We start from the raw sequence: 25,337 nt of genomic DNA on the forward strand, positions 1-25,337 counted from the left end.
CCACAAATGATTCGGGCCAAAAAGGGCGATCGCACAAACAAGATTACAAGAGGAGCAGGCGAAGGCGAAGGCGAAGTCGAAGGAGGATGTTGCAGACAGGAAAAGGTAAGGGAAATAATGAATAAATACAGAGAAAGATGATCGAGTAGACTGCTCTTAAAAGTAACATTTTACTGGATGCAATTCCAGCTGTATTTGCTAGGTTTTCACTGGTTTCAAGTGTATAGTTAAAAGATATCATAACTACAAACACTGTAAACCTGAGATGCCTGCCACTTTTCGGCACCACTCCCCAATTCTGTTTTGAAATACTTAGAATCCTACACGGTAGCAGTTACGTATTGCGATTAATTACAAGTCAAAACAAACAAAACAATAACTTGTACGTCGGCGGGGGCTCTGGCACCGACCATTCTGTCCAACTGTTGTTTTTTCGAGAGGAGAGGAACAGTTCTGCACGAATGATTGCGACACTTCAAGGTTCGCCCCCGGGGCATCATCATCACCATCAGCGTCACGCAACGTGAGAGGGATGCATGGATGTCATGGGGATTGGGATTTGGGTTTGGGTTTAGGATGGGTGTGTACCTGAAACGGTATCCGCCAGTTACATATGACTCGTGTCACGTGCAGGCAGGCACATATTCCGCATGGAAATGTAGATTCAAGAACATGACTTCATCGCCCAGAAATCCAGCGAAAAACAATCATAATTGACACAGAAATTCACGCATCATTAGCCAATGTGCGAACATCCAAGCAAACAAATAAACAGATGGCGACGAGCAAGTAATTGGAAAGATCTCTCAAAAGATCACTTGGAGTGGAGCATGTGTTGGATGGATTTTGATAAATTTAATTGAGGAGAAGCTCAGTTCAAACTGTATCTACAATCGAAGGTCACAGATGAGGCGCAAACCCCTCAAAAGACCACGCCCCGAGCCTTTCAAAAGGGTTAAAAGGGTTCTTCGATCCCTTAAGGAGGCTCTTCTCGGGATGCTGCCATTGGCTCAGAGATTTATTTGTGTCCTCAGGTAATAAAGCATCTTCTCAAGCAGCTCCTCAATGTCATACTCCATTTTGCCATTTCTCAGCAAAACTCGTTCTCATTTGCACCCAGAAAAAACATTGTATATATATCTCTGTTTATATATGTAGGTTTCTTTGTTGACTCTTTGTTGTTCCTGGGCTTTTTTATTTTTGGTTCGTTTATCAGTTTTTGGGGCCGAACTGAATTTGTTTCTGTGTTGAAACTCATTTATCATGCGCCTCAAAAGTAATTGCAAAACACGAGGCGGTAAAATAATAAAAAGGTAACAGAGACCTTATATAGAGAAATCACCGGGCTACGATTTCTTATCATTCAGCAGTTAAAGACCCTCCACTCAATGGAGGAAGTGCGACGTAAAAGAGAGTCTTTCTTATCATTACCAAATTATTTCTTAAATCAATTTCATACTATAAAGATTCAGTCTTCAAAGCTATTAGAAATTTATGCTCTAGGGTACACTAAAACTGGGTTCTTAATAGCAAACACTTTAGTTATCTACAAAAATAACTCAATTTTGTTATCAGAAACAATCTAATCTTTGGCATAAACTAAACTTCTTCTTTTGAATTTCAGATGACTTCACTGATGATATTTTAACCTTACTCAATAAATTCTTAAAAGAAAATTGAGTCATGATTACTGATTCTCCCAAATGAAAAATGTAAATTTTCCCTTAAGCAACCCAAAGCAATTAAATGTCAAATTTATGACATGATTGCGTTCCCAATATCATCTTACAAAGATCCAGGGAAAAATTCGAATCATTTTTTCCTTAAAAATGATTCCCTCCCGAGAAGTACATTTTTTTTCGATCGAAAAAAGCGCAAAAAAAATGACACCCGGCTGGAAAATCTTTTCAGCTCGTGCGAGTCAATCAAAAGTTGACAATGGGACAGGAGAAAGCAAGTGAGAGGACGAGACGAAGGACATCTCCTGGGGGTTGCTCGGTGGCTTCCTTCACTTACTCGCTCGTTTCCTCAGTAGCTCACACAGTACACTCTATTAAATATGACATATTTATGAAGTGTCAGTCCCCGAGACAAAAGACGGTAGAAAAACTGAGGAAGAAAGCCAGGAAAAAATGAAAGGAAAGTGCGGAGGGAAATGGGATTTTTCCCGGGATTCGTACATTTCAGCTGCTCTTCCTCGGCGGCCGATGGTCGGTCGTAAAATCAAATAAAATAGAATAGGAATCGTATTTGTGTTTAATATTTATGCGGTGAGATTGTCAATGATGAGCATTTGATTGTCTTCAGCTCCTGAGGTTTCCCTTCTGCGGTTGGGGTTTGCTAAAAATATACAAATACGAATAAAGTGACGAGGTGGCAGAGTTCTGAAAGGACGTCATTTGTGTCTCATAAATTTCGGTATAATTAAATTGATTTGGAATGGTCAGGCGCCTCATTAGACAGAGAACAAGCAGCTGGCCAATAATATTCCACGATCACCGACTGCTGACCGACTGACCAGCTGACTTTTCCATTTTTCCTTTCAGTTCCTTTCCCTTCCGCTTTTCCTAGTCGCTCAGGCGCAACAAATTAAACTGCTTACTCTTACTTTTCCCGGCTCACGCTCCTTCGGCAACCTCCTTAGCGGTAGTTTTCCTCATGGCCAGTTACCTAGAATCTCAACTCATCTGCCTTTCTCGCCCGACCAGCTCGTTTACATCTTTTCTCTTTTCAGAGCAAAAAAAGAAAAAATTATGATGACCATTGTTCTGGCAGTGGCTCCTCCATCCTCCGTCCATTACAATCTTATTTATGGCCGTTTTTCGGTGATTTCCTACGTGAGTGTCGCATCGTGTGAGTTCGCATCTCTCAACCTGATTTTCTGAATTTTGCCAGAATTTTCTTCTGGTTTCCTTCAGCCTGTCCAAAGTTTGTTGAAAGTGTTGAAAGAATTCTGTCCGTGGGCAGCTCCGATCTGCTCCGGCTGCTTGGCCCACTGTCTTTTAGCGGTTCAATGACTTCTTGGCCATTAGCCGTTGTTTGTGTTTCTGCCAAGATACACCAACCGGCAGTAACTCACTGCTATCAGTCATACGCCAATGCACGGCCCCCATATGAAGAGTGTATTGAATTACACTGAACAGCAGGTTTAAAGTTTAAAGCAATAAATGATTTTAAGTACTTTTTAAAGATTTTACTTACAAATTTATAGTAACATTTCTATTGCCTATGAAGAATACCATTTTGTTTTTGTAGACTCTCATAACCTTGTCTTATTAAGAACCTTCTTATCTTAGATATCCCTTTAACTACCTTTTTACCGCCACTTCACCCATATAAAATACTTTAACATATGTAATGATCATTCTCCATTAAAGTCAATACTTTTTGTTTGTTCTGTGCTTGTAATCTGATCAGAGAACCCGCAGTGCGGTGTAGGATAGTGTAGATATATCGGTCTTTCCAGCAGAAACAGAGATCAGACAACTGCCCACAAAGCATCCGAAAATGCGAGTGAGAACTGGTTATGTTGTAAGAATCACGTAAGTTTTACGAGACGGGGGGAATAACTAGAGTGCGACTGAACTTTCGGCCAAGGCAAAAGGAAATCAATTCAGTATAAGGAAGGGCTTGCTTCCACAACACACAACACAACACTCACCAACAACAGCCCTGGAAGTGCCATTGTAAAAATTATGTTGGAATTTTATTACTCAGTGGAAGCGCCTTTCCCCCTGACACCAGCAACAATTTGGCGGTGTCAACCTCGGCATTTGAATTTCAATGGGCATTAAGCCTTAGATTGAAGCGGAGCGCTAACAAAACCTAAATAAGAACTTCCGTTTCCACATGCGTTTGCCTTTAGTTCCCTTATATGAAATTCTGGATGGGGCTTTTGGAATTCGGGAAACAAAGGGCCAGGGCCAGTGCGAGCTCGGAGCGAAGCCCAACGAAAATGCAATCCCCCTTTTGGGCAGGCAACTGGCTATTCAGAAATTTTTGATTGTTGTGTTTAGATACACTTTGCATTCTGAATGGAGTTGACCAATAAACCTGCTGCTCCTAGCTACCTATATTTGGGGAGAAAACTCCAACCACGTCGATTGACGGACGCACTTTGGTGGTGGATAGATAGGTATTTTTGTTTTCCCAACAAGTGTCCCACTGTTTGAGGCGGAAGCGGCATTTGAAACGTGTCGGTTGTCATCTAATTTGCATATTTTCCAGCTATTTTCTCATTACAGGCAAATGCATTTAAATTTTTCTCCATTTTCCTTTGCCATTTGACAGGTTGTCTGTTTGTCTCTAGAGCTGGAAGAGGGGAGAATCGTCTTCATATGATTTAATTGAAAATACGCAAATTTGTTTTCCGTTGTTGTTGGAGGAAAGTGTCGAAATAAATTTGAATAGTTTCCCAGCTTGGCTGGGAACAGTTTTCTTAAGTAAGGCCCAATCGCTTGATTTTCGTCATGGTCGATAGCATGTGTGCATTTTCCCAGCCAAAAGTCGGGATGATCAACAAATTGGTAAGATATCTTTGGAACACCCTGAAGAAGAGCCAAATGCGTGGGAGAAAAGGAAGTTCCAGTTGGTTCACTTTAACTTAAGGTTTAGGGCACTTGAGATTGATGGTTATACGTATAAAACTAGACTTTAGTTAATAAAAGCTTTTTCCTTTTTAATTAATGATATCTTATTATTGTAAAACAAAACTAGATTAAATAGTTTTTCCATCTGCCTCTGATGACTTGCTCAAAGAAAGAAATACCTCAATTTCATACTATTAATAATATGATATTATCATCCAAGATAGAGACATCATAAACTAGATATGCATAGAAATTATCATATTTTTATGAGAAAGTACTGTGAGAGATCATAAAACTTCATTAATAACATGTTATCCCAAGGAGTTTTCGCTTTTCAAAGACAATGTGGAAAATAAAGATAGATAATTATAGGGCGTGTGCGCCACAGTTAAAAAGATGCCGAATAAGAAAAGGTGCATTTAAAGTGGAGTCTAAAAGGCGGCGCGTGCGTTAACGCCATTTAGAGAGCATACCATATAGAGAAGCATCCCGGCATCAATTGTTTGGCTTGTCTGTGACCGTGGAGTGGCGAATGATTAATGGTTAATAGAACCGATCGATGAACCCCTCCGATCGAGACTCGCTCCATGATTGACACCGTCCAAAGAGGTGACACTTGGAACAATATAATTCGATGACTCAAGAGCTGGTTCTGACCAAAAGCAGCGATGAAACCAAAAGTCGAGCTGCCTTTTAAGGTTTTGCCAAATACTGATCTATGCTTGAGTTGTTGAGATGGCCTGGTGGGCGGTTGTTAATTAATGTGGGCAGATCATTAATTTAACTGCAAAATCCGAGACTCTATAGAGTCAGAAATTGTGAATGCTAATTAAGGGCACGCGTAAGAGTCGTAAGAGTCGGAAGTTGACGTATCTCAGGGGTCAAAGCGTGGGCAGAAGATCGAATAAGAGTCGGTGTGCCAAAATGTAATTGAAGATCTTCTTCTTGGTCCAACTTTCCCACAAATATTTTCCCCACACAAGTTGAGGTCACTCCTCGTCTGGATCGGGAAGCTAATGTGCCATGATCTCATGTGCCCATCAACTGGATTACCCATCTCCGCATAGATACAGTATGCAGATCCATGAGTCCAACACGACCGAAACTTGTTCACACATTCGTGTGTGTATTTGCCCCCGGCAAATACAATTGCGTTTTAATTTTAATCATACATACGAGTTTTTTTTTTTCGTTCGTAAAAACGTTCTATATTTCGTGGACTATGTTTGTATTTCGCACAAAATGTGTTGAGCGTATTATTTCGCCGTTGTTGTTGACTCTTTATTTATCTTGTTTAAGCGTTGAGTGCACAGGCGGCTAAAGAAATAAAAACTGTACGTATACAAAAACAGGAAAAAAGAATACAAAACAAATAAAAAAATGTACAAAAACATAGGGAAAAGTGTTGCGTGGAACAGATTGAAATAGCTTGCAAATCGCGATAAAACGTTTAGACCCGTCCACTTTGGGGTCTTTTAAGCGAAAGGCTGTCCAAGGTCTTTGAAAAGTCATCTATCTCAGGTATTTCGTATTCACTCATCGGACCGGGCTTATCTAAGCTCTAAAGCTTATCACTTTTCGGAATACGACACCTTTTAATTAAACAAAGTTAATGAACGGAAATAAATAGAACATCTATGTATATATGCTCCATTAAAGAAAGGAAATTCATTCCCTATCTTATCAGACCTGAGGCTTTTATTATTGGTAGCAAAAGCAGAGTATATACACTCTATTGTAATGCGATTCCGAATGGAATTTGCCATTTGAGTCGAAATTAATGATCCGATCGGGAATAATATCTGCACTTACAAAAGAATGCAAGAGCAGTAATTGCACTAAAGCAAAGAAATAAAAGCTGTCAGCGTTAAAAATAGAAATCGATCGGGGGATAGGGTATAGAATTAAGCACACTGTTCCTTAGGCTATACATACATACATACGTCTTTCAGAGAACACACATGACTAAGATGTTGCTATTGATAAGCTATCTATGTATAAATAAATTGCAAAGAAAAGCTTTGAATCAAAGTATTTTCAAGTCAATAGACTACCTTGGGGAAATTGCTGATTCGAACTCCAGTCCCAAGAACTTGCTTTTAAACTCTACCAAAAAAGAGTGCCCACAGTGATTCATGGTCTTAACAAACGATGATATATATCCCCATTTAATCTCACATATCTGGCTGCAGATCAATCAAGTAATCTCTTGCAATAATCTCTGTCAACGAGAACCAGTTGACACATTTACCAGACCCAGAAACCAAGTTTCGTGTCATCTTCTGGCATCGTATCCCTAAGTGTCTTGTTGTGTTGTGTTGTTGGCAGAGGCACCTTAAACCACCGCCTCCTCCTCTGTGTATTTACGTCATTAAGAGGCCTTTGGCATTGGTTGCAATGTATTGGCTTCGCGACCCGCGGTATTCGAGAATCGATAATTACATGCTAAATAAGTGGCAAAGTGAGAGGTGGACAAACTTTCGTCGGCCGTTGTCACGGCTACTGGAAGTCACTGCCGATACATTCGAATGTAAGTCACTGTTACAAGTCCGACAAAAGTCACCTTCCCCTATTGAACTTGCCTTTTGTGTGCGAAATTTATCCGGAACTTTCGCTTTCCGCTTTTTTATCGACCTTTCACTCCTCTTCACTTCGCTCGGTGATTTGATGGAAACAATACAATCTTGCAACTTTTGTTTATTTGAAGTTTTCATGCAAAATAAGACATAATGGTGTCATAACTTTGGCTAATAAGCCTCAGTCGGAACTGAGGAAGTATCAAAGAGAGAAAAACTATGCCAAATTGCATTATATTCGTTACTTACAACACCAAAACTTTGCCTCACACTTTGACACATGACACGCGATGTGCCATATTCAAAAGTTTTTTTTCAGCTTTTTCTATTTTTCTATTTTTTTTTGTTTACTTTAATAGAGTTGAAATGGAGTTTAGTTGGACGGTTGCACATTAAAGGCTAATGAAGCTGGCGCACAAGGTCATTGTTTTACGATTTTCTTGTTTCGCCTAATGTAATTAACGAAATTGCATAAAACTTATAAAGCTATTTAGGTGGACTAAATGAATTTTAAGTTACAAAACACTAATTATTAAATATTTTAATTGATAGAAAGGTTTAATGATGGAAGGGGGTCTGCTTAAAAGGGAGTACTTAAGGCGGAACTGTGGGAAACATGACTTGCTAACATGAATTTAGATGTAACCTCTTAATACTTCTAGAGAAGGATAAAGTTACTATCTTTAGCTTTTAGCTAAGGGATAGATATATGAATATATGAAATAGATTTATTTAACCCCATTTTGGTCGCATTACATCGACACTGTACCTCACCTGATTTGCGTTTCTCGCTGCGATCGGGCACCACCAAGCTTTTGGCGCGCTTCACCCGCAGGGAGCGCCTCCGGATGGACCGGAGGAAGGCCTCGGGCATCCGGGAGAATCGCTGCGGAGTCTCCGGAGCCTTGGCTCGCTCCGGCAGGAAGAAGTTCTTGACCGCCAGCATTTTAGCAAAGTGAAAAACTGCAACTGTTGCTTCTGTTTACGCCGTAAGCGGCTTTTCTGCGCGTCGGTTTTTCGCTAGCCCTTGGCAGCGCGTGTTGGCAATGAAAAGAGTTTGCTATTGCTTTTGGTATTTGCTATTTTTACGCTGCCGCTGCTTGTGTTTGGGTAATCCTTCTCGTGCGCCTTGCCTTTCCACGTAGCGTAGTATCTCTGGCTTATTTATTTATATTTGCACTTATTGGCTTCCTCGGCCGCACTTTATTAGTTTGCATTTGCATTTTAGCACATAAATAACTTGTTCGATGACTAACACACTTGGTCACTTTGCATTCAAAACTTTTTGGGGGCAACAAAGCACAAAAACACACTCTTCAAATATTCGTTCGTATGCCGTATTTATATGTCTGACGGCATCCGTTCGCTTCTGCTAATTTGTTGTTGCTCCCGGCTATTTCATCAAGTATCCAAAAAAATGTCCAGCCAAAAAGTTTACGCGAAAAGTTACGCGCGGGGCCCTAACGCAGAAGAGACTGCAAAATCAAGTATACGCTCTGAACGTCCACATCGAGTGCTGGTCGAGGAACAACTGAATGCGAGAGTCTCGAGTCCCGTGGAACGGAGCGCACGCCGCTATGGAGGAGGGTTAACGTCGCCACTGAGGGTTAACGCTAACAGAGCGCTGTTAGCCAACAGCAGCTGTTGCTGCAAAGGTGAGCGTGCGGCAGGTAAACAAGAGGTGGAAATCAGTCGTTCCCCTCTAACAGCTTGTTGCTGATACTGGAAACATAATACTTGTACTTGGGTGTCTCCGCAACTCGCCCACCGAAATACGCATAGGTAAACAATTATTTGGTGAAACAATGAAATGCTACGTCTTTGTTAATATCGTGTATTTTTTCCTTTTAGTTTATATTTCTGTAATTTAATTCTAGATAAATATAAGAAACAATAGGTAACAATAATTAAGGAACATGTTCATGTAAAAGGTCTAAATAATGATCAAAGATGATGGGGAGCACCTAGCCTGGTTAATTCAAAGCTAATCGTAGTCAATCTGGGAAAGCTGGATGCAGTAACATAGTACTATTTTGTTTCCATTTGAATGAGTATTGGTTTAAACAAATATTATTCAAATTAAATAAATACTTCAAAACTGTTTAAAGTTTATTATGTATTTTTAGTTAATAGAATATTTATAATGTTTAATCATATAAGGAAAGTTGTATTTAAGTAAACATAAGTAATATAAATGTAAGCTCAGCAGGGAGGCAAGAGTAAAAATCCGAAAAAAAAAAAAATAAAAAATTCATCACAAATGGATTATTTATGTTTTTAATATATATAGATTTTCATTATATCTTAATAATATTAACAGCATTCAAGTAAAGATAAGAACTAACCAAGTTAATAAATGCCAATCAAAAACAATCTGAGATAAGTCGTGGTGAGAAATGGTAGATATTTATATCAGATTTATTGAGGCTAACAGTACAGAGAACTGTTAAGTAGAAAAGAGCGAACATAAAAAACAATGTTTTCGCTTCTTGGGGTTGATGACGCCAAAGAGAGCCTCGAAAGAGAAATAGTGAGGTTAAGAGAATAAAACCATAATAAATAAGAAGAGAGCAGCAAGGAAAACATTATGCGGAAATCAAAATGCAATAATAAACATTTTGCCACCGTTGATGACGATGATGAAGATGGAGATGAAGATAATGGTGCTTTGGGGGGATACTCGTGGAAGACCTGTGCAGTGCTCCAGCCTTCCCCTGGAAGTTGTTGCAGACAGCGGTTTGTGGTTATTGTTTTTATTTTCTTTTTTTTTTTTTTGTAGTTTTGGGGTTTCGGTTAGTGGGCCGCTTGGGGCTGCTCTTGTTGTTGTTTTTGTTGTTACTTGGGTTATGCGACTCACTTCCTCCAGAGAGCGATGCTGGCGGGGATTCGACATGTGCTGCTGCTCACTCACAGCCCCCATTATCATCATGTACAATTATTATACAATGTGGGGAAAGTGTACAGGTAAATACATATACTTAGATTCAGTATTCAATACGTAAATGCAATCAAGTGAAACTAGTTGTCAAGGAGAGTTTGATAAGCTTTTTCTATATATAATTTTATTATAATACATATATTATTATATAGCAGCGCTTATTCTGAGTACTATAAAGGTGTGTGGGGGTAGAATTTAACTCTAATTTAAGCTTAAGTTTATATTTCAAATTTCTGTAATCAGAAAATTATAGAAAGTAAAAATACTAAGCATCAGTTGGATTAAGAAACCCATTATTTGGTGATTTCGAAAATTACAACCCCACGCCATCTTATTTTCCTTCTAGATCATCGAAAACCAAACTGATTCGAGAATAAACCATATAAATTATTTCTGTTAAATCAGAAACTGCAGTTTATTTTCAGATTACATCTCTGTCATTATCAGGAAGATGGCCCTAAAGTGCGAGGAGTCCCAGTTAGCGACACGTGAACTGCATTATATGCTCGATAATTGGACACGCTCGCAACACACTGCTCGCCTCACTTATAGGGGCCACACTCCGCACTTTACTCCACATCTTCTGTCCAAAACCAACCAGTCCAATCCCGATCCGAATCCCAAGCAGGGACACACTTTGCGACTTAATTAGACGACATCAGCGGCAAGCAGCGACATTGAAATACAAAGCAGTTGCGGGAGGAGGAAGTACAGTCATTGACGACGAGACATTGCACGCGATATCAGAGCAACTTAAGGTTGCCCCTTCGCCAGTGTTTTGTGGGTGGTTGGATCGCTGGGAAGAAACCACCCCAAACTATGCACTGGAAAAATAAATCGTAAAAGACCTACATATCTAAGTTATATACCTTTGGAAAGTAAAATAGCTACTTTTAAATTAATTGCAAAGCTTTAAAAGTTGTTAAGAATCTATAAGGAGCATTGATATTTTAAAGCTCTTTTAAAATACGAGGAAGATAAAAATCCTGCATTAAAAATATAAATATGAAAAAGTGAGCTTAAAACTGGTAGTTCTCTACTCAATTTCTTGAATTCAAATATATTATGTCGAAATAAGGATTTAATTATCAGTGTATCACAGGACCTGGGAGCGGCTGCTACCGTACGTACATTTTTTCTATGGAATTTTAATGGAATTTCTAATCAACCTGCGACACAATACGCGACTTCCAGGGGGCGCACCCGTCTGGGTCGCACCCCGCGAGGATTGCCCCTGGCCTCGCAGCAGACTTGCCCAGATTTCATTGACGAATGCTGGTTGCACGGGCACTACGCACTGTATCCGTATCCGCAAGGGGTTGCACTTGTGGGTGGGTCGGAGTTTGACTTTGCCCACGGCCTGTGCGACACTTTCCATTTCAATTGTCCCAGTTCACCTCGGTTTGCCACGAGTGAATGAAATCATCGAGATAAAGCAGAAAAAAATGAAACACTTTAATGACGTTAATAAAAGGACCTCTTTTGCGCTTTAAGGGTTAAAAACTAACAATCTCCACCCCCTCAGGAGAAACAGCCACAGGCTAATTGTGACCTGAGGGTGCTTTAGGGTGTTGCCGCTTCACCCGAAGTCCTGACAAGAGCAATTCGTTAGTAAACTTAATTGCCTGCAAATGCTATTGCCAAGGGTGAGGTGCTTAATGCACAAGGAACTTGTTTAAATAAAAATATATTACAGCTTAAAATGTTTACTAAAGTTAATTTAATCAATAGATTATATTTAATGGTAATTATTCCTATGCCCACGTAGCTTAGTTGTAAAGCGTTCGTAATTTAGAGATCATTTATTTTATTCCAAATCAAATTCCATTACATTTCCCCATAATAACTAAAAAGCAGTAGCTAAATTGTTATAAAATAAACCATTTTAACCACCATAAATTGATATTTGAAACCCCTTTTGATAATAAGTCGGCTTACTATGTACTTACTACCCTGGACCCTTGTATGTGCAAACAAATTAGGCTTCCCTCGGCTAACCACGAATCCTGCACCCCCTGCACTGACATTTGATACTTTTTGCGACTCCCACTCGGAGCTTGTTGGGCAAATATTGGCCAGGCTTAGCCAAGTTCAGCGTGGTGACTCTGACACCCTCGGACAAATGGTCTGGAGAGGGTTGAAGGCGGAAGCATACGATTTGTCATGGCGTATGACAAGTCATTTATTTGATTTAGCTGAGTACATTTGCTGCCTATTTGATTATATTTAATATTCAGATTCGTTTTGCAAAACAAGCAGACAACATAGTTCGTTTGGGAACGAGTAGAAGGGAAGTATGCCTCATTTGCAATGGAAATAAATGTGCAGAGTATAATTTTTTGTTTAGTGGGTCAGTGAGTGATCACACATGTCTCTGTGCGGGAGAAACATGATTCATGGGTTATTCGAAAATTTCAAATGAATTTTAAGCTTTTTGTGTTTTTATTCCATGCGTAATCGGGCTTACGCAAGTTTATTTTCGGAATTATAAGAATTACATAGACAAGAATGAGGCAACCTCATGACTTTTATTGCATTTTCTCAAACCCCTTGGCTATAAAGGAGATTCAGCAAATGCTATATTCAATGCTCATCATCCAAAACTAATTTCATATTCATAATTTTCATAATTTGCATGGAAAGTCATTTAACCCTTTTGGGCAACCTCACATTTTCCACTTTCCTCGCCTGAAATTACAAGCGAATTAGTTCTCACGCCAAATGCGCTTACACATCGGACATGGACCGGGAGGCTGAGAGGCTGAAAGGCTTAAAGGGGTGCTAAGACCGTCTCAGCTCAACCATAATTAATAATTCATAATTTCGCCTAAATATTTCTCGTGAATCCTGTGATTGCCAATTATCTGCGAGTCGCTATAATGGAGCGTGAAGGAAACATTTGCGAAATTTGTGAAATCCATGAAATCGCCCAAGGAACAGGAGAACATTTTTTTCCTTGCGCCATAATTTTCCGGTCAGACATGACATAATTATTAGGGTAAGAAGAGTTACGGGCACTTTGGAACACCGGGAAAAGGAAAGGAGGAGGTTTTCCATTCCCTGCAGTTGACATCGCTGTCTGCTCATATAATCAACGCTGCACTTTTTACGCAAATTGAGTTGATTAATTTAAATGTGGAGGAGATACCCGGGTAAGCGTTGGAGCAAACGGGGGTTAAATGTGTTGGCCAGAGGGCAGAATTGCAGACGGCAGAAAATCAATAACTTTAATGGCCTGCTCCCCACCTCCACCTCCACCTAAATCCCGAAAACCCTGCTCCATCATTTGCAGACATATGAATGAAAAGTACCTAAAATATATATATATACATATATATGCTTGTTAATGCAAATATGCTAAGTACATGAGGGAGCTTTGGTGAAGCAGCAGCAGAGTTTGTATCTCTGTGTCAGTCCCAAAAACTTCGCTGGCAGCTCCTCCTCAACTCCAGGAGTCCTTGTGGAAAACGAGGGAAACTCTGCTGGAGAGTCGCCTAAGGCAAAAGGCAGTCAAATTGAATATTGTGCTCCAAAAAAGAGATTTTTTTAAGCGATATTTTTCGAGTTTAGTTAGTTGATACACTTACTAAAAAATATATATGTACCTATCTAACTTTACTTTTTATTACATTTAATTTTTATATTTTAAACAATTAAAGAGTTTATGAAAGGTCCTTAAACTGGGTCTTAGTCTCCAGAGAAAAGAAGAAATATTTCAAAACCTTATTTAATATAATGTATGTAACAGAAACATATAACAAATTTAGTTTTATTAATTAAATAAAGGAATTATATTCATTTTAAGCAATTCAGTCCGTATAGTAACCTTAAAAGCTGTAGAGTATTTCTTTAACTCCGTTTGAAGTACATAAACTCAATTCAAATATTAAATATAATTTTCACCGTTCCTGCCTTTTTACATTTTTTCCCCTTGCGCAACTCTGAATTCCCCTTAGAATATGTACAAAGACAAGTACGAATGACACGGGAGTACATATATTTTCTCTTGCGATTATTGAAACAATTAAATTATATTCGCTTTCATATGCCAAACTCAATTATTTACATACGTAAATTCGGCAAGAACACATCTGACGCAAGTCGTTCCCAGCAAACTGAACTCAACTGAACTGAAAATTGTTCTTATTCAGGGTCAGTGGGTGAGAGGGAGGTGGGGCTTCTGTGCTTTGGCCCTAGTATTTGTTTTGTATTTTTGCTTATTTTCAGTTTATTTCTGTAAATAACGCATCACAATTGCTGCACGCCACGGTGGATCTTCTTAAAAGTGCTCGTTGAGGGATTTAGTGGAAAATATCTCACATATATTGTGAAAACGCGATATGCGATACCTCATATATGATAGATAGATGCCTCTAAAATTAGATGCAATAAATTGAAACTAATTGGGTTACATGAATATGCATAAGGCACCCCAGAGGGCAAGTGATTTTAATTTGCTTCAAATTCGAATGATGAGATCGAATAATTATAAATAATGCCAAATGATGGGAATTCTAAATTGATATATATAATTATGGTATCTAAAGGTAGAAGTACATCTTAAGATATTGTAAATAAAAGGTAATCGAAGGTAATACCCTTTCGAGAAATATTCAAATTTAGAAAGGAACCATAAACTTTGAATACATTTACTAGAATAGCATATATAATTTAATAAACATTTTAATTGATACAACGTACCCTTTATATTTGCACGTTACAAATGGTTCCTAGTTCACAAAACCAAACGAAAATTAATTAAAACTTCAAATACATTTTCAGGGTGTTTCTCAACTGGATCTTGGTGGGCTGAACGGAAATCAAGGCACGCTCGAGTGATTTTTCTCTGCCAAGGCAAGGTTAAAGTTCAAATGGGAAGACGAACTAAGTAGGGGTAAGAATTTCGCAGGAAAAAACAGAGATCAAATTAAAATGTTTCCAATATTTTCGAACATAAATTCAATTTTGTTCGTTTTTTTCCCTTCAGGCCCAATAATTTCGAGGGGAGGAACTGGAAAGCAGATCCCTAAAGAAGGACATTCTTAGGGATGCAATTTTTAAATGGCGTGCAAAATTTAATGCTGAAAAAATGATTTTGACATTTTGATGCGATTTCTCATTATTTCATATTTCTTATGTGGTGTTGTGAGATCAGAAGACGGTTTTACGATCGCATTACCAGAGCAGAAAAGTATCCCAGGTCGTTTTCAATTCTCTAAAAGAATTAGTTTCGGCTGCCTAAGGAAGATAATTTAACCCAAGACTTGTCGAAAATAATAGCTGATCTCATTCAATATATACAACTTTTGAGTCATATCTATCCAGTGATATAAGATTAAATGAATAAACATATATAGTACTTGCAAAATCCGAGTCATTCGCTGACTAATGAGTAGTTGATGTAATCGAGCTTACCTGCAAAGACAAGAAGAGAGAAAGATTTATAATTAATTTGAAGCTCATTTTGATACGTCTTGGGGAGATAATAAATTACCGCAAATTATTCAACTAAACGAAAATGAATGTCTGCCATTTAAAGAGAAATTCAATAGCAATTTTCCATTTTTCTCGCAGCCCCGAAACCCCGCCGCAGAAACCTAAATCAACAACGAAAATTGCAAACAAATTGCACGAAAAAAAAGAAATTTCAATTTCTGCCAAAAGAAAACCCATTTTTCATGCGAAACGAAGGCATTTCTGTGCCAAAAACGTACGAAATTTGTTTGCCAAATCAATCAAAAGGGAGAGGGGAACAAAGCCAGAGATCGGGGATCATTTCGCTTGGCATTATTCAACGTCAAGATCGTGTGCGGGACATCTGAGGAATTCCCTGCAACCCATATCCCAGGACATTTATCTTGCGGCTTCTTGGACATGCGATAAGACTCTGCGATATAGAGATCCTAAACTAAAACCTAAAAAATATGAAAAAAAACATGCAATTGATACCCGAGTTACCCGCCGTTAAAAAGAAGGAAAAACTACCACAGAAAAAAGGTTTTCTCGCAGGACACATGACGCGTGTCCTTATTTCGGCCAGTCATCCTAATGCATAATTGTGGGTTCCACTGACAAATCGCTGGAAATTAGTTAATTATATCCACAAAACGATACGACACGAAAGGAACAAATTCCCTCGCGGCATAATTAAAATAATTGAAATTGAAAGTGAAATTGCGAAGGGAGGACAGCCCACAAAAAAGGCAATTAAACAATAAAGTTTACACGGCATTAAGAATGCAGCAACGCCAACGGGTAAAACATCATTTAAAGCTGCCAGGATGGGACAAGGGATAACCACTACTGCGACTGGATGAGCGGTCTGTTCTGGTTTGGGACTGGCATTCGGAGCAACCCCCGCTCCGTCGTTCCGTCGTTTTTGTGATTTAACTTGATGGACATGCGTCGCTTTTGTCGCCACAGGACAATGCAAGTCCTGCAAGCGGATGCCCGGTTGACTCTCCCCCCAGCTCTTCATTAGCGGACGGACCGAACTGAGCAAACGCAAACAAAGCAGCCGTCGTGACTCGCTCAAGTGTGCTCATTAGCGGAGGGAAAGGGTTGCACACATCCCCGACAGCTTATCCTTATCAAATGCATTGCACGTTCTGCCTCGGAATTATTTATCCGTTCTGTTTTTTATATGTGCTGCTTATCAAAGAGACACGTTCCATCGCCCATCACCCATCACCCATCCCCCGGGGCGATCAGAGATAATTCAAAGCTCATATCTTGATGTTATGAAACTTTATGTCCACCACATCGTTATGGCAGGCAGGCTGCCCAGCATCCGCCGGATGCCTCTCGTTTCATCTGTTTGCATAAACATCACCTACTTCAAAGTGTGTGCCTGGGTGGTTGGGCTGTAGTCCTTTTAAGTCCTTTCTCTGTGGCAGCTGTTGGCCGGCAGGATTGAAAGCATCTCGTTCTGTCGGCGATGCCCTCATTCCCGGGGCCAGTGAAAGTGATGAGCAAAGCGCTTACACCATAGATGGGTCCACGGATACTCCATTTCGGGTTTTGTTATGATTATTACAGCTGCCTCTGCCGGACTACCGGGGATGGGAGTGAGGAGGCCCTATTGTCCCACTCAATTGGAAAGTAAAACACACGTTATGCAAACTAATTGTTTAGAGACTCAGAAGTGTGCCAACCCGAAATGATCCCTAACCAGTAAGAGAGAGAGATGTGGGAAGTTCACTTAGTGGGATAAGAATCGGGGAAAGTCCTAAATGGTTGGTAGGGAAGGGTATTTTAACTATTAATTAATTTACCCAAAAGATATACTTAAAGTAGTAATATCCTTACTTAATAATATGTTTCTTTATTTAGCAGAACTTAAGGAATCACACATAAGTGGCCAGTCTGAAACACCTTGTCCGACATCTAAATTGCTTCAATTAACTTTTGTCCTTTGCCACACATATCCGTGACATTCTTTGACTCCATTCACAGAATGGAAAAATTCCTTTCCAGACTATAATTTTTGATTTGAAGCAATTTCCGCTTATAGTCTGTATAATTGGCGCATGCCAAGGCGATTTGCTGCAGTTGTCCCAGTTGCCGGACAATGACCAAGGATAGCTCCGGCTGGCCATACCAATGTGCAGACCATTGACCAGGTCCTCGTGTTCAGTGTTGCTACTGTTGCTACTGCTGCTTGCGTGACGAATGGCGTTGCAACGGACAGGATCCGACGCCCGCGGTGCAATTGTCCTGTGCACGAGACACGCGTCATATTTTAATTATGACAGCCGGCCGGCAGTCCAGCCCAGCAGAGAGGCACGTCCGTCCTCCCGTCGGTCAGAAAGTCAGTCGGTTGGTCCGGAATATGGACACGCAACAGCCACGTAGAAAGGGGTTGCTCGGCTGCTGCTGCCGCCTCCGTGCGGAAACAGGAAATGGCTCGGTCTCGGCCTCGGCCTCGGCCTTTGTTGACAGATTAGTAGCGATCGACGCGTGGTTGGTCCATAAACTTGACATTTTTATTTGACACCTTGATTGTGCTAAGCTTGTCATGTGGGTTTATTATATTTCAGAGCATTTGGGAGGAGATTCGGTTTGCTTTTGTAGGCAAATGCAAAGCCCACATATTCATAGTGCCGGCACGTTCCACAGGCCACCTCAATGCTCTGAACTTGTTTTATTTCATTAATATTACTTTTTTTGCATGCATGCATACCAAACTCATTGTCCTGGCTAAACAAACTAGAACTAATGAGTGCACTTTTGGCACGCTGAGTGGAAACATTTTTAGCGAAAAAGTTCCAATTATGCGGGCTGAGCAGAGTCAAGGTGCAAAAATAGCGCGGCACTTGACAGTGCCCAGTGGAGGGATGATGATGACTCCCGATCGCAACGAAGTGCAATGCACATGCCCAAGCAGCGGGCAGTCTCTCCCCTATCCCTTCATCAACTAAGTATGTACAGAAAAAACCCTGCGGAAGCTAACTCTCTCCCTAGTTGGACATTGCGTGCTCGCTTTAATTTCATTACGATGCAGTTTCCTCATTACATTGCTTGCATTTATTTTAATGAACATAAGTCGCGACTCGCGACTCGTGAGTCCTGCGCCGCACACTCCGTGTCCTGTCCAGGATTTTGAGCGAAGCGCAGGCGCAGACAGTTAAAGTGTAATACGCTTTCTGGGGTGGACAACGTCCAGAGTGAGTCGGGGAAGTCAGTTGACCAACGGCCAAGCTCCGAGGGGTTGACGCCGGAGTCGCAAGGGGTCGCAGGGTTTGATTGATTACTCAAATGACCGTTGAGAGGACTTAATGGTTATCAAAGCCTAATGCCATTTGTCAATTGTGTGCGAGTAAGTAGTTTGAACTCATTTGCATGCATTTCGGATTAGTGGGACAGAAGGGATATCGAAACGAATTGGATCACTTGGCATGTCGAAAGAATTCGTATGCTCAAGCATCGTTATAGAATTATGTTCGCGGTACAGTTTTACACATGTTCTGGCTATATCATTACATATCCTTTATAGCAGGATATATTTTAATTTATAGAAAAGCGAAGCTAGTGCTTTAAAGAAATGTGATGCTCTAGAAGGTACCTAAATTGCAACAACAGAGGGGTAAAACTAGCCATGCCAAGCTATTTTAATGCTGTATACAAATAATGTATAACTTTAACAGAAAGCTATTTTATTTCTAAAGTAGCTGGAATTAGCCACTTTGCCACATTGACTGGCTTTATGTAGGCGTGTAAACCGAGGCAGGACAGAGAAATTGCCTGACAAAGGACAAAAAGTTGTGCACCATTTTAATAAAGTTGTACTATAGTTCCTCCTACAGTTCCAAGCGAAGGTTCGAAGAACTTATTATATAGTAGCGACTTATTTAAAATAGTTCTATATAGGAATTATTTAATTTAAATTGTCAGTTAGACATAAATTGGTAAAACTAATAAAGTTAGCTCATGACTAAAGACGGACAAGAACACGCTGAATGAAGAAGTTTTTGAAATATATGTTGCATTACGAATTGTTAGCTCAGCTTTAATGATATGTTATTATATTTATACGTTCTTCTATTTATAACATTTAGTAAATATAATCACAACTTTTATGTTTTTTAAAGTAGCGAATACAGTTCCTTATTTGAATAAAGTGAGCCAGAGCAACTTGTATCCAAAAAAACCCCTCTCTTGTTTTCTGGGATAACATTTTCCACTATTTTCCACCGACTTAAGTAATTTTATCTCTCGCAGTAACAGTTATTCCCCACTAACCGCTTTATAAAGCCAAATCGCTTTAGAGTTTTCGGGTTTACCTGTTTGTTGTTTTCACAGTTCCACAACGGGGCGTGCTCTGTTTTGGCCTCCGGCTGCAGGCCAAAAGATTTTTCGCATTGACGTTGACAGAATGTCAGGATGGGATTTACGAGTGCGTCCTGGCCGATGGGCCGGGTTACAAACAGTAAATAAAAAAGGAGATCAACATGCGGCGACTGTCATTCATGGACTTGTCCCAATGCGGGAAATTCCATTGCTTTGGCGAATGCTGGCCATTTTGGGAACTTGATCCTGTTGATGCCGAAATCCCTTTAGCTCCGCACCGGCGAGTAATTAGTCGCCTGTCAGCGTTTGGTTTGGTTTGTGCTACGGCTTAGGATCCATCCAGGATTTGCCACCTGCGCACACAGTGAGACTCTCCTTGAATGTCCTGTGGCAGGCGTAATCTATCAGCGGCTAGAGGCAACGGCAACGGCAACGGCAACAATGTGCGACAGATTCCTCTTCCAGGGAGTGTCCTACATTTGATGAAATGCCTTTGCAAAATGAGAAATTGCCATGTGCTGCAGCCCCTCCATTATGTTCAGACGGGACAAAAGTAGGCTCTGCTCCCGTTTAGTCCTGCATAAAAGGGATAACACAGTAAACATCAACGACAGCAGCCACTAAATGAGTTTTGCTCTACATTGAGGGCAATGCAGTCCACGTTTGCTCCCCTCCAGGAGGAGGCTGCTCTGCTCCTCTTTATTCTGTCCTGTATTGTATGAAAAAGTGAGCCGACGGCATGTTGTCGCAAAAACTGTCGCTTATTTAAAGCGAAACTGACAATGCCCTGACATATATGCTGTCCGATCCAAATAAAGGATGCTACTCATCCCATCATCTCCGACGCCAACGCCCCGAGTCCTGAGTCCTGAATCCACACACGTCTCCGGCGACGTCACAAGAAATTAGCTTAAATGCATTCGGGCTTTGTGCCTCATATCACACCTTCCCCTCTGATTTACGAGACAGTCACAATCGCTCCCGAACTCATTCAGCTGCCTGTGTAATTGGCTTAGATCGATTTGATGATCTGTGACGATCGATTTGATATAATTGGCCGTGGAGTGGCTCTTAAACACTTTTAAAGAAAGAATGCTAAGGATCGGGGGAGATCGTAAAGTATAATAAAATCTTAGTTTTAAGCCCAGACATGAGATATTTGAACCGAAAAAGGTAGTGAGAAAACTACAGAAGAGTTTTGCTCGATAGTGGAATACCCGACATTCAAAGCTTTGTATAAGAAATTTCAGACTAAATGAGAGTCAACCAAACTGCCCTTAAAAGCACAGCTTTTCAGGATTCTTCAAAATGATAAAATGATAATGATGAAATGGTTTTAGGCAAATAACAATAAAATATTGTGAAAACTTACAAATACGTGAAAAATACATTGACTTATTAACTCTAATGTAAAAGTTTACCTAACACGACGCATTTTAGCAATTTAATTATAAATAAACATTGAATTGTGATACACGTACTTAGTACATAATATTTCAGTACTTTTAAACTAAACAACAATTCAAGTTTCAAAGGGATTCTAAATCCGATTCATCCAAAGGAAACCCACAGAATCCAACTTAAATGCTTTGCGACAAACAGTCTACTAACTGAAAGATCCCAAGGTAACCATTGTGAGCTGTTGCAGGCCGGAAAAAAAACATATCTAAGAGAATTTTAAATGAAATGAGTTCGTTGCCAAACTGCAAAGCATTTTCAGCCTCAATTGCAGTCGTTGTCAGGACAACAGAAGTACAACAGCGGGAACAGGAACTGCCGGGAGGGAAGCCAACGGCAGGCTACTTCCTTGACACGGACATAAAAACCTAAATAGTTAATCCTTTTCCTTCCTTTGGCCGCCAGAAGATTGCGAAAACCGCCCGGCGGCGCAGGCCAAGGATGCTGAAACGGACGGGGATCCTTATTCACTGCCAAGCCTGTGAATATGTCAAAGAATCGGGCAAATTTTCGGGGCAAAGGGTTGCGGGGAAAAAGAGCAGAAACAAATCGAATGCAATCAAAATTAAAGCGCTTAGAGCTGTGACAACAGCGGGACAAACAATTGCCGAGCAGAAGGAGGGCAATCCTTTCGGGATTTCGCACAAAGAATCCACCGGGATGTCCTGCCGGCAATTTAAGCGAATTAAAACGGAGTTCATATTGATTTAGGTCTCGGCTCTGAGTCCCGAATAAAGGCGGAGAAGCGAACGTACGAAGGACGAAGACGTCTCCTGCTGTGGCTTAAGGAAAAAATAAAACCTAAGTATATATTGAAGAAAACAGAGCAAGCTGGGGGGTAAAACACAAACAAAAACAAAAATACAGCACTCGAAGCGTTTAACTTTGGCTTAAGTGTTTGCCAGGACGTGCAAGGACCTCACCCCTTTTACCTGACAACAACTTCAACAACGTGCAACGCTGCATATCCTTCCGCCGGCAATAGCTGCGGTGAGCAGCAACCGAAAAATTCCCTCCAAGTGTCATCGACACTTGTGCGGCTGCTTTAAGGGTTGTCCCCCCCTCGCGGGAGGCGGAACTCGATCTGGAACAGGAACAGGAACGGGGAAGGAGCACCGGCAGGACGACAACAGGACGAAGTAGGCCTCACAGTGTCGCCCAAGTGCTAATAAATGTGCCCTAGCACAGTTGGCGGTCGTTTCGGGTTGAGAAAAGGTTGAACAATAACTTGAACCCAACCATTTTCAAATCCAAGGATCTGCATATTTTCGAAGAAGAACCGACAACTCCACCCAATCACTGTGAACAAAATATAGTTTAATCTCAAATGAATAATAGCTGAGACCTGATCTAGAGGCGGAATATTTACTTGGTAAATATTGATATGAATAATATGCATGTAATTTGTGGTAATGAATCAGTCACAGTTTCCATGTGTGTGAAATCTTTGAGAATATGTTTATACTGACATACTGAAAAGATAATTATATCCGATATCTAAAGGGTAGAAGGTTATTAATACACAAATATACGCCTCAGGACGAAGCATCTCCAAAAATTATTGATTCAGTTTAAGTACAAAATAGGATTTACATCAATTTGTATATATGCACGATCTTAAGAAAAAATGTCGAGTTAGATAATTTAATGTATTATTTAATGTATATGTATGTATAATGTATTTCTTCCATTAAACATTCAGTAAGAAATACATTGTTGGTTAAATTACCATCTTCCATTCAAGGTTTTTCAAGAATGAAACAAATCTACGCAAATGTATATTACCAGAAACTCTATGATTAATGATGCTGCAAAATGCGCTGGGTCATTGCTATATCTCGATTCGTGTTAAACATCAAAGAAGTCGAGCACAGTACTACATTTTTGCCTTCCTGTCCACTCCATTAGTGGCGAAAAAAGATCCCCATCATTAGCCAAAATCTGTACACATGAAGGATGATTAATGATCGTTGGTCCTGGGCAAGGACATGCGCCGCTCAAGTGCAAACCACTGAACCGTTACGGATAAATCATAGCTGGCTTCCAAAACCGCAAATTGATCGAAGTTTGATGACATCCGAGAAATATTTCTGATTTGGTTCCCTCTCTTTTTAGTTTTTTTGTGATCTTTTTTGTTTCTTACGCTGATTCTTTGGTGTCTTTTATCAATGTGCTCCCATCTAAGAAATTACTTTCACATAATTTGTGTTGTCCTTTCGCCCATCGATTCTGGTTCGGTTTGTATGATTTATTCGAATTCCTTAGGATTGTCGTCATACCCCTGCATTTATCTATCCAGGATCGATTACCATTGTCTTGAGTGAAGCGTACGCACATCAGATATGACCGCAAAAGAAGTGAATACAAAAACCCTTAGGAACCACTCCATCGGTATAGGAACTTAAATGACGCAATTAAAAGTTAAACTTCTTATATTTAAGATACTGCAATGAGTAACCAACAACAGTCGCTTAACAGAGAAACGGATCAAGGCGGATAAACCTAACTGGTAAAAACAAAAAGCAAAAAATGTAATATATATTTGTAAACCTCAAAGTTGTGTAATAAACTTCCTAGAACCCATAACCGATAAAAGAATTTCAAAGATAGTATTCGCAGGATCGGTTAATTACAAAAATATAATTAACTAAATAAACATTTTTCTTTGGAGGAAACCCAAATCAACTTCCATACACTTCCTAGTTCCTTTCACACCTCGCAGATGGAAATCCATCCCCAGGATCTGTCAGCAAACATTAGATGCGAGCAAGGATGGAATCCGCTTGACTCCTAATCCCGACAATACGAAAGCTAAGCTGAGATACATGGAGTAAAAGGAACTTTAATTACGTGTAATTATTCAAGCGTAACGTGACGGGATGAGGCGTCCCAAGACAGCCAGGATTACGGACACTCTCACACACAAGTTGGGCAGACGGACAGCTATCCCTCTCCCGGTGCCTGACGTGTCAGAAATCCGGGATTAAACATATGTAGATCAGAAAGAGAGTCCTGCCAAGGGGGGCATCTTTTTTTTGTGTTTGCTGACTGAGATTTTTTTTTTCATCTTGGCTTGCAGCTTGAGTAACCGCACGGGATCAACAGCAGGAAAAAAAATGCATCAGCATTTGAGGGACAATGCCTGGCAGCACATCCTTATGAGATTAAAAATGCAAATCAGGCGAAGGCAGCCGCAAGAAAATATGATGAGCCAAGGAACAAGGAATGACGATGCAGTTGGGCGGAGGGAAAACAGTAATTGTTGTCTGTCAGGAAAGGACGACTGCGGTGTGGCCTGCCCAGGAACATGACAGCTTCATGTGAGTGCCTGTGCCTGTTCCTGAGCCCGAGTCCCATCGCTCTCCGCTCCTCACGAGGCAGCTGCGCATGCGCCGTGGCCCGATGTCTTGGCGGTGGCACGGAAATTTGTGCAGTTTTGCGATGATTTTCATTAGCATTTACAGTTTTTCCTTTTTTCCCATTTTTTTGTTTATCGTTGTGCAGGATTTTCAGAGTTTTTTTTACAGCCGCCTGCATGATTTGACATAATTTTGATGAATGATTCGAGCTGGGCTTGAGACTGTTGCCATATCTGCTGACAACCGAGGACAACTATATTTCGTCATGGTCGCATGGTATTGCAAATGAGTTTGGACAGTATGCAATCGGTGAATCATTGAAAAAAGACCCACAAATGCACAGTATTTATAATGGAAATAGTTTCTTTAAGGACTTCTTTAAGACTTCGTATAAAAGTTCACTTTTAACAAAGACAGGACGAACCAATGCTCCACCCTATAAAGTCTGAGTATATATGTTTAATATTTTATTATTAAGATTCAAAATATATGCACTAAGATCCATACGTGGCAGCACTCACAAACCCCCATTGACTCATTAGCTTTGTTTAAAATGTAATCTGTTTTAATCTGCCGACTACCTTATCAGAACGATTATTTTTTATTTCGGTTTCCGAAAGCAATCTTG

General features: G+C 40.2%; 1 protein-coding gene and 1 long non-coding RNA gene across 3 annotated transcripts in view; one reads left to right on the top strand and one right to left on the bottom strand.

Moving 5' to 3' along the window:
• The window catches only part of CenG1A (Centaurin gamma 1A), a 57,534-nt gene that overhangs the window by 11,474 nt on the left and 20,723 nt on the right, over positions 1 to 25,337 (bottom strand). Inside the window, exon 1 of one of the 2 annotated variants that reach the window (XM_020955044.2) lies at positions 7,940 to 8,767. The exons of the other annotated variant lie outside the window; for it this stretch is intronic. Within the exon in view, the coding sequence (XP_020810703.2) occupies positions 7,940 to 8,111 (172 nt within the window). The 5' untranslated portion in view covers positions 8,112 to 8,767. Of the gene's footprint in view, positions 1 to 7,939; positions 8,768 to 25,337 lie in introns of those variants that run through there. 2 annotated transcript variants of the gene reach the window in all.
• LOC147643728 (uncharacterized) lies at positions 8,437 to 11,120 on the top strand. Its single transcript, XR_015271490.1, has 2 exons — positions 8,437 to 8,820; positions 10,529 to 11,120. It is a non-coding gene; the product is annotated as an uncharacterized LOC147643728 (long non-coding RNA).

This window comes from Drosophila serrata, unplaced genomic scaffold, assembly GCF_035046125.1.
Source record: "Drosophila serrata isolate PLE 108 unplaced genomic scaffold, ASM3504612v1 contig_245, whole genome shotgun sequence".
NCBI classification, from domain to species: Eukaryota; Metazoa; Arthropoda; class Insecta; order Diptera; family Drosophilidae; genus Drosophila; species Drosophila serrata.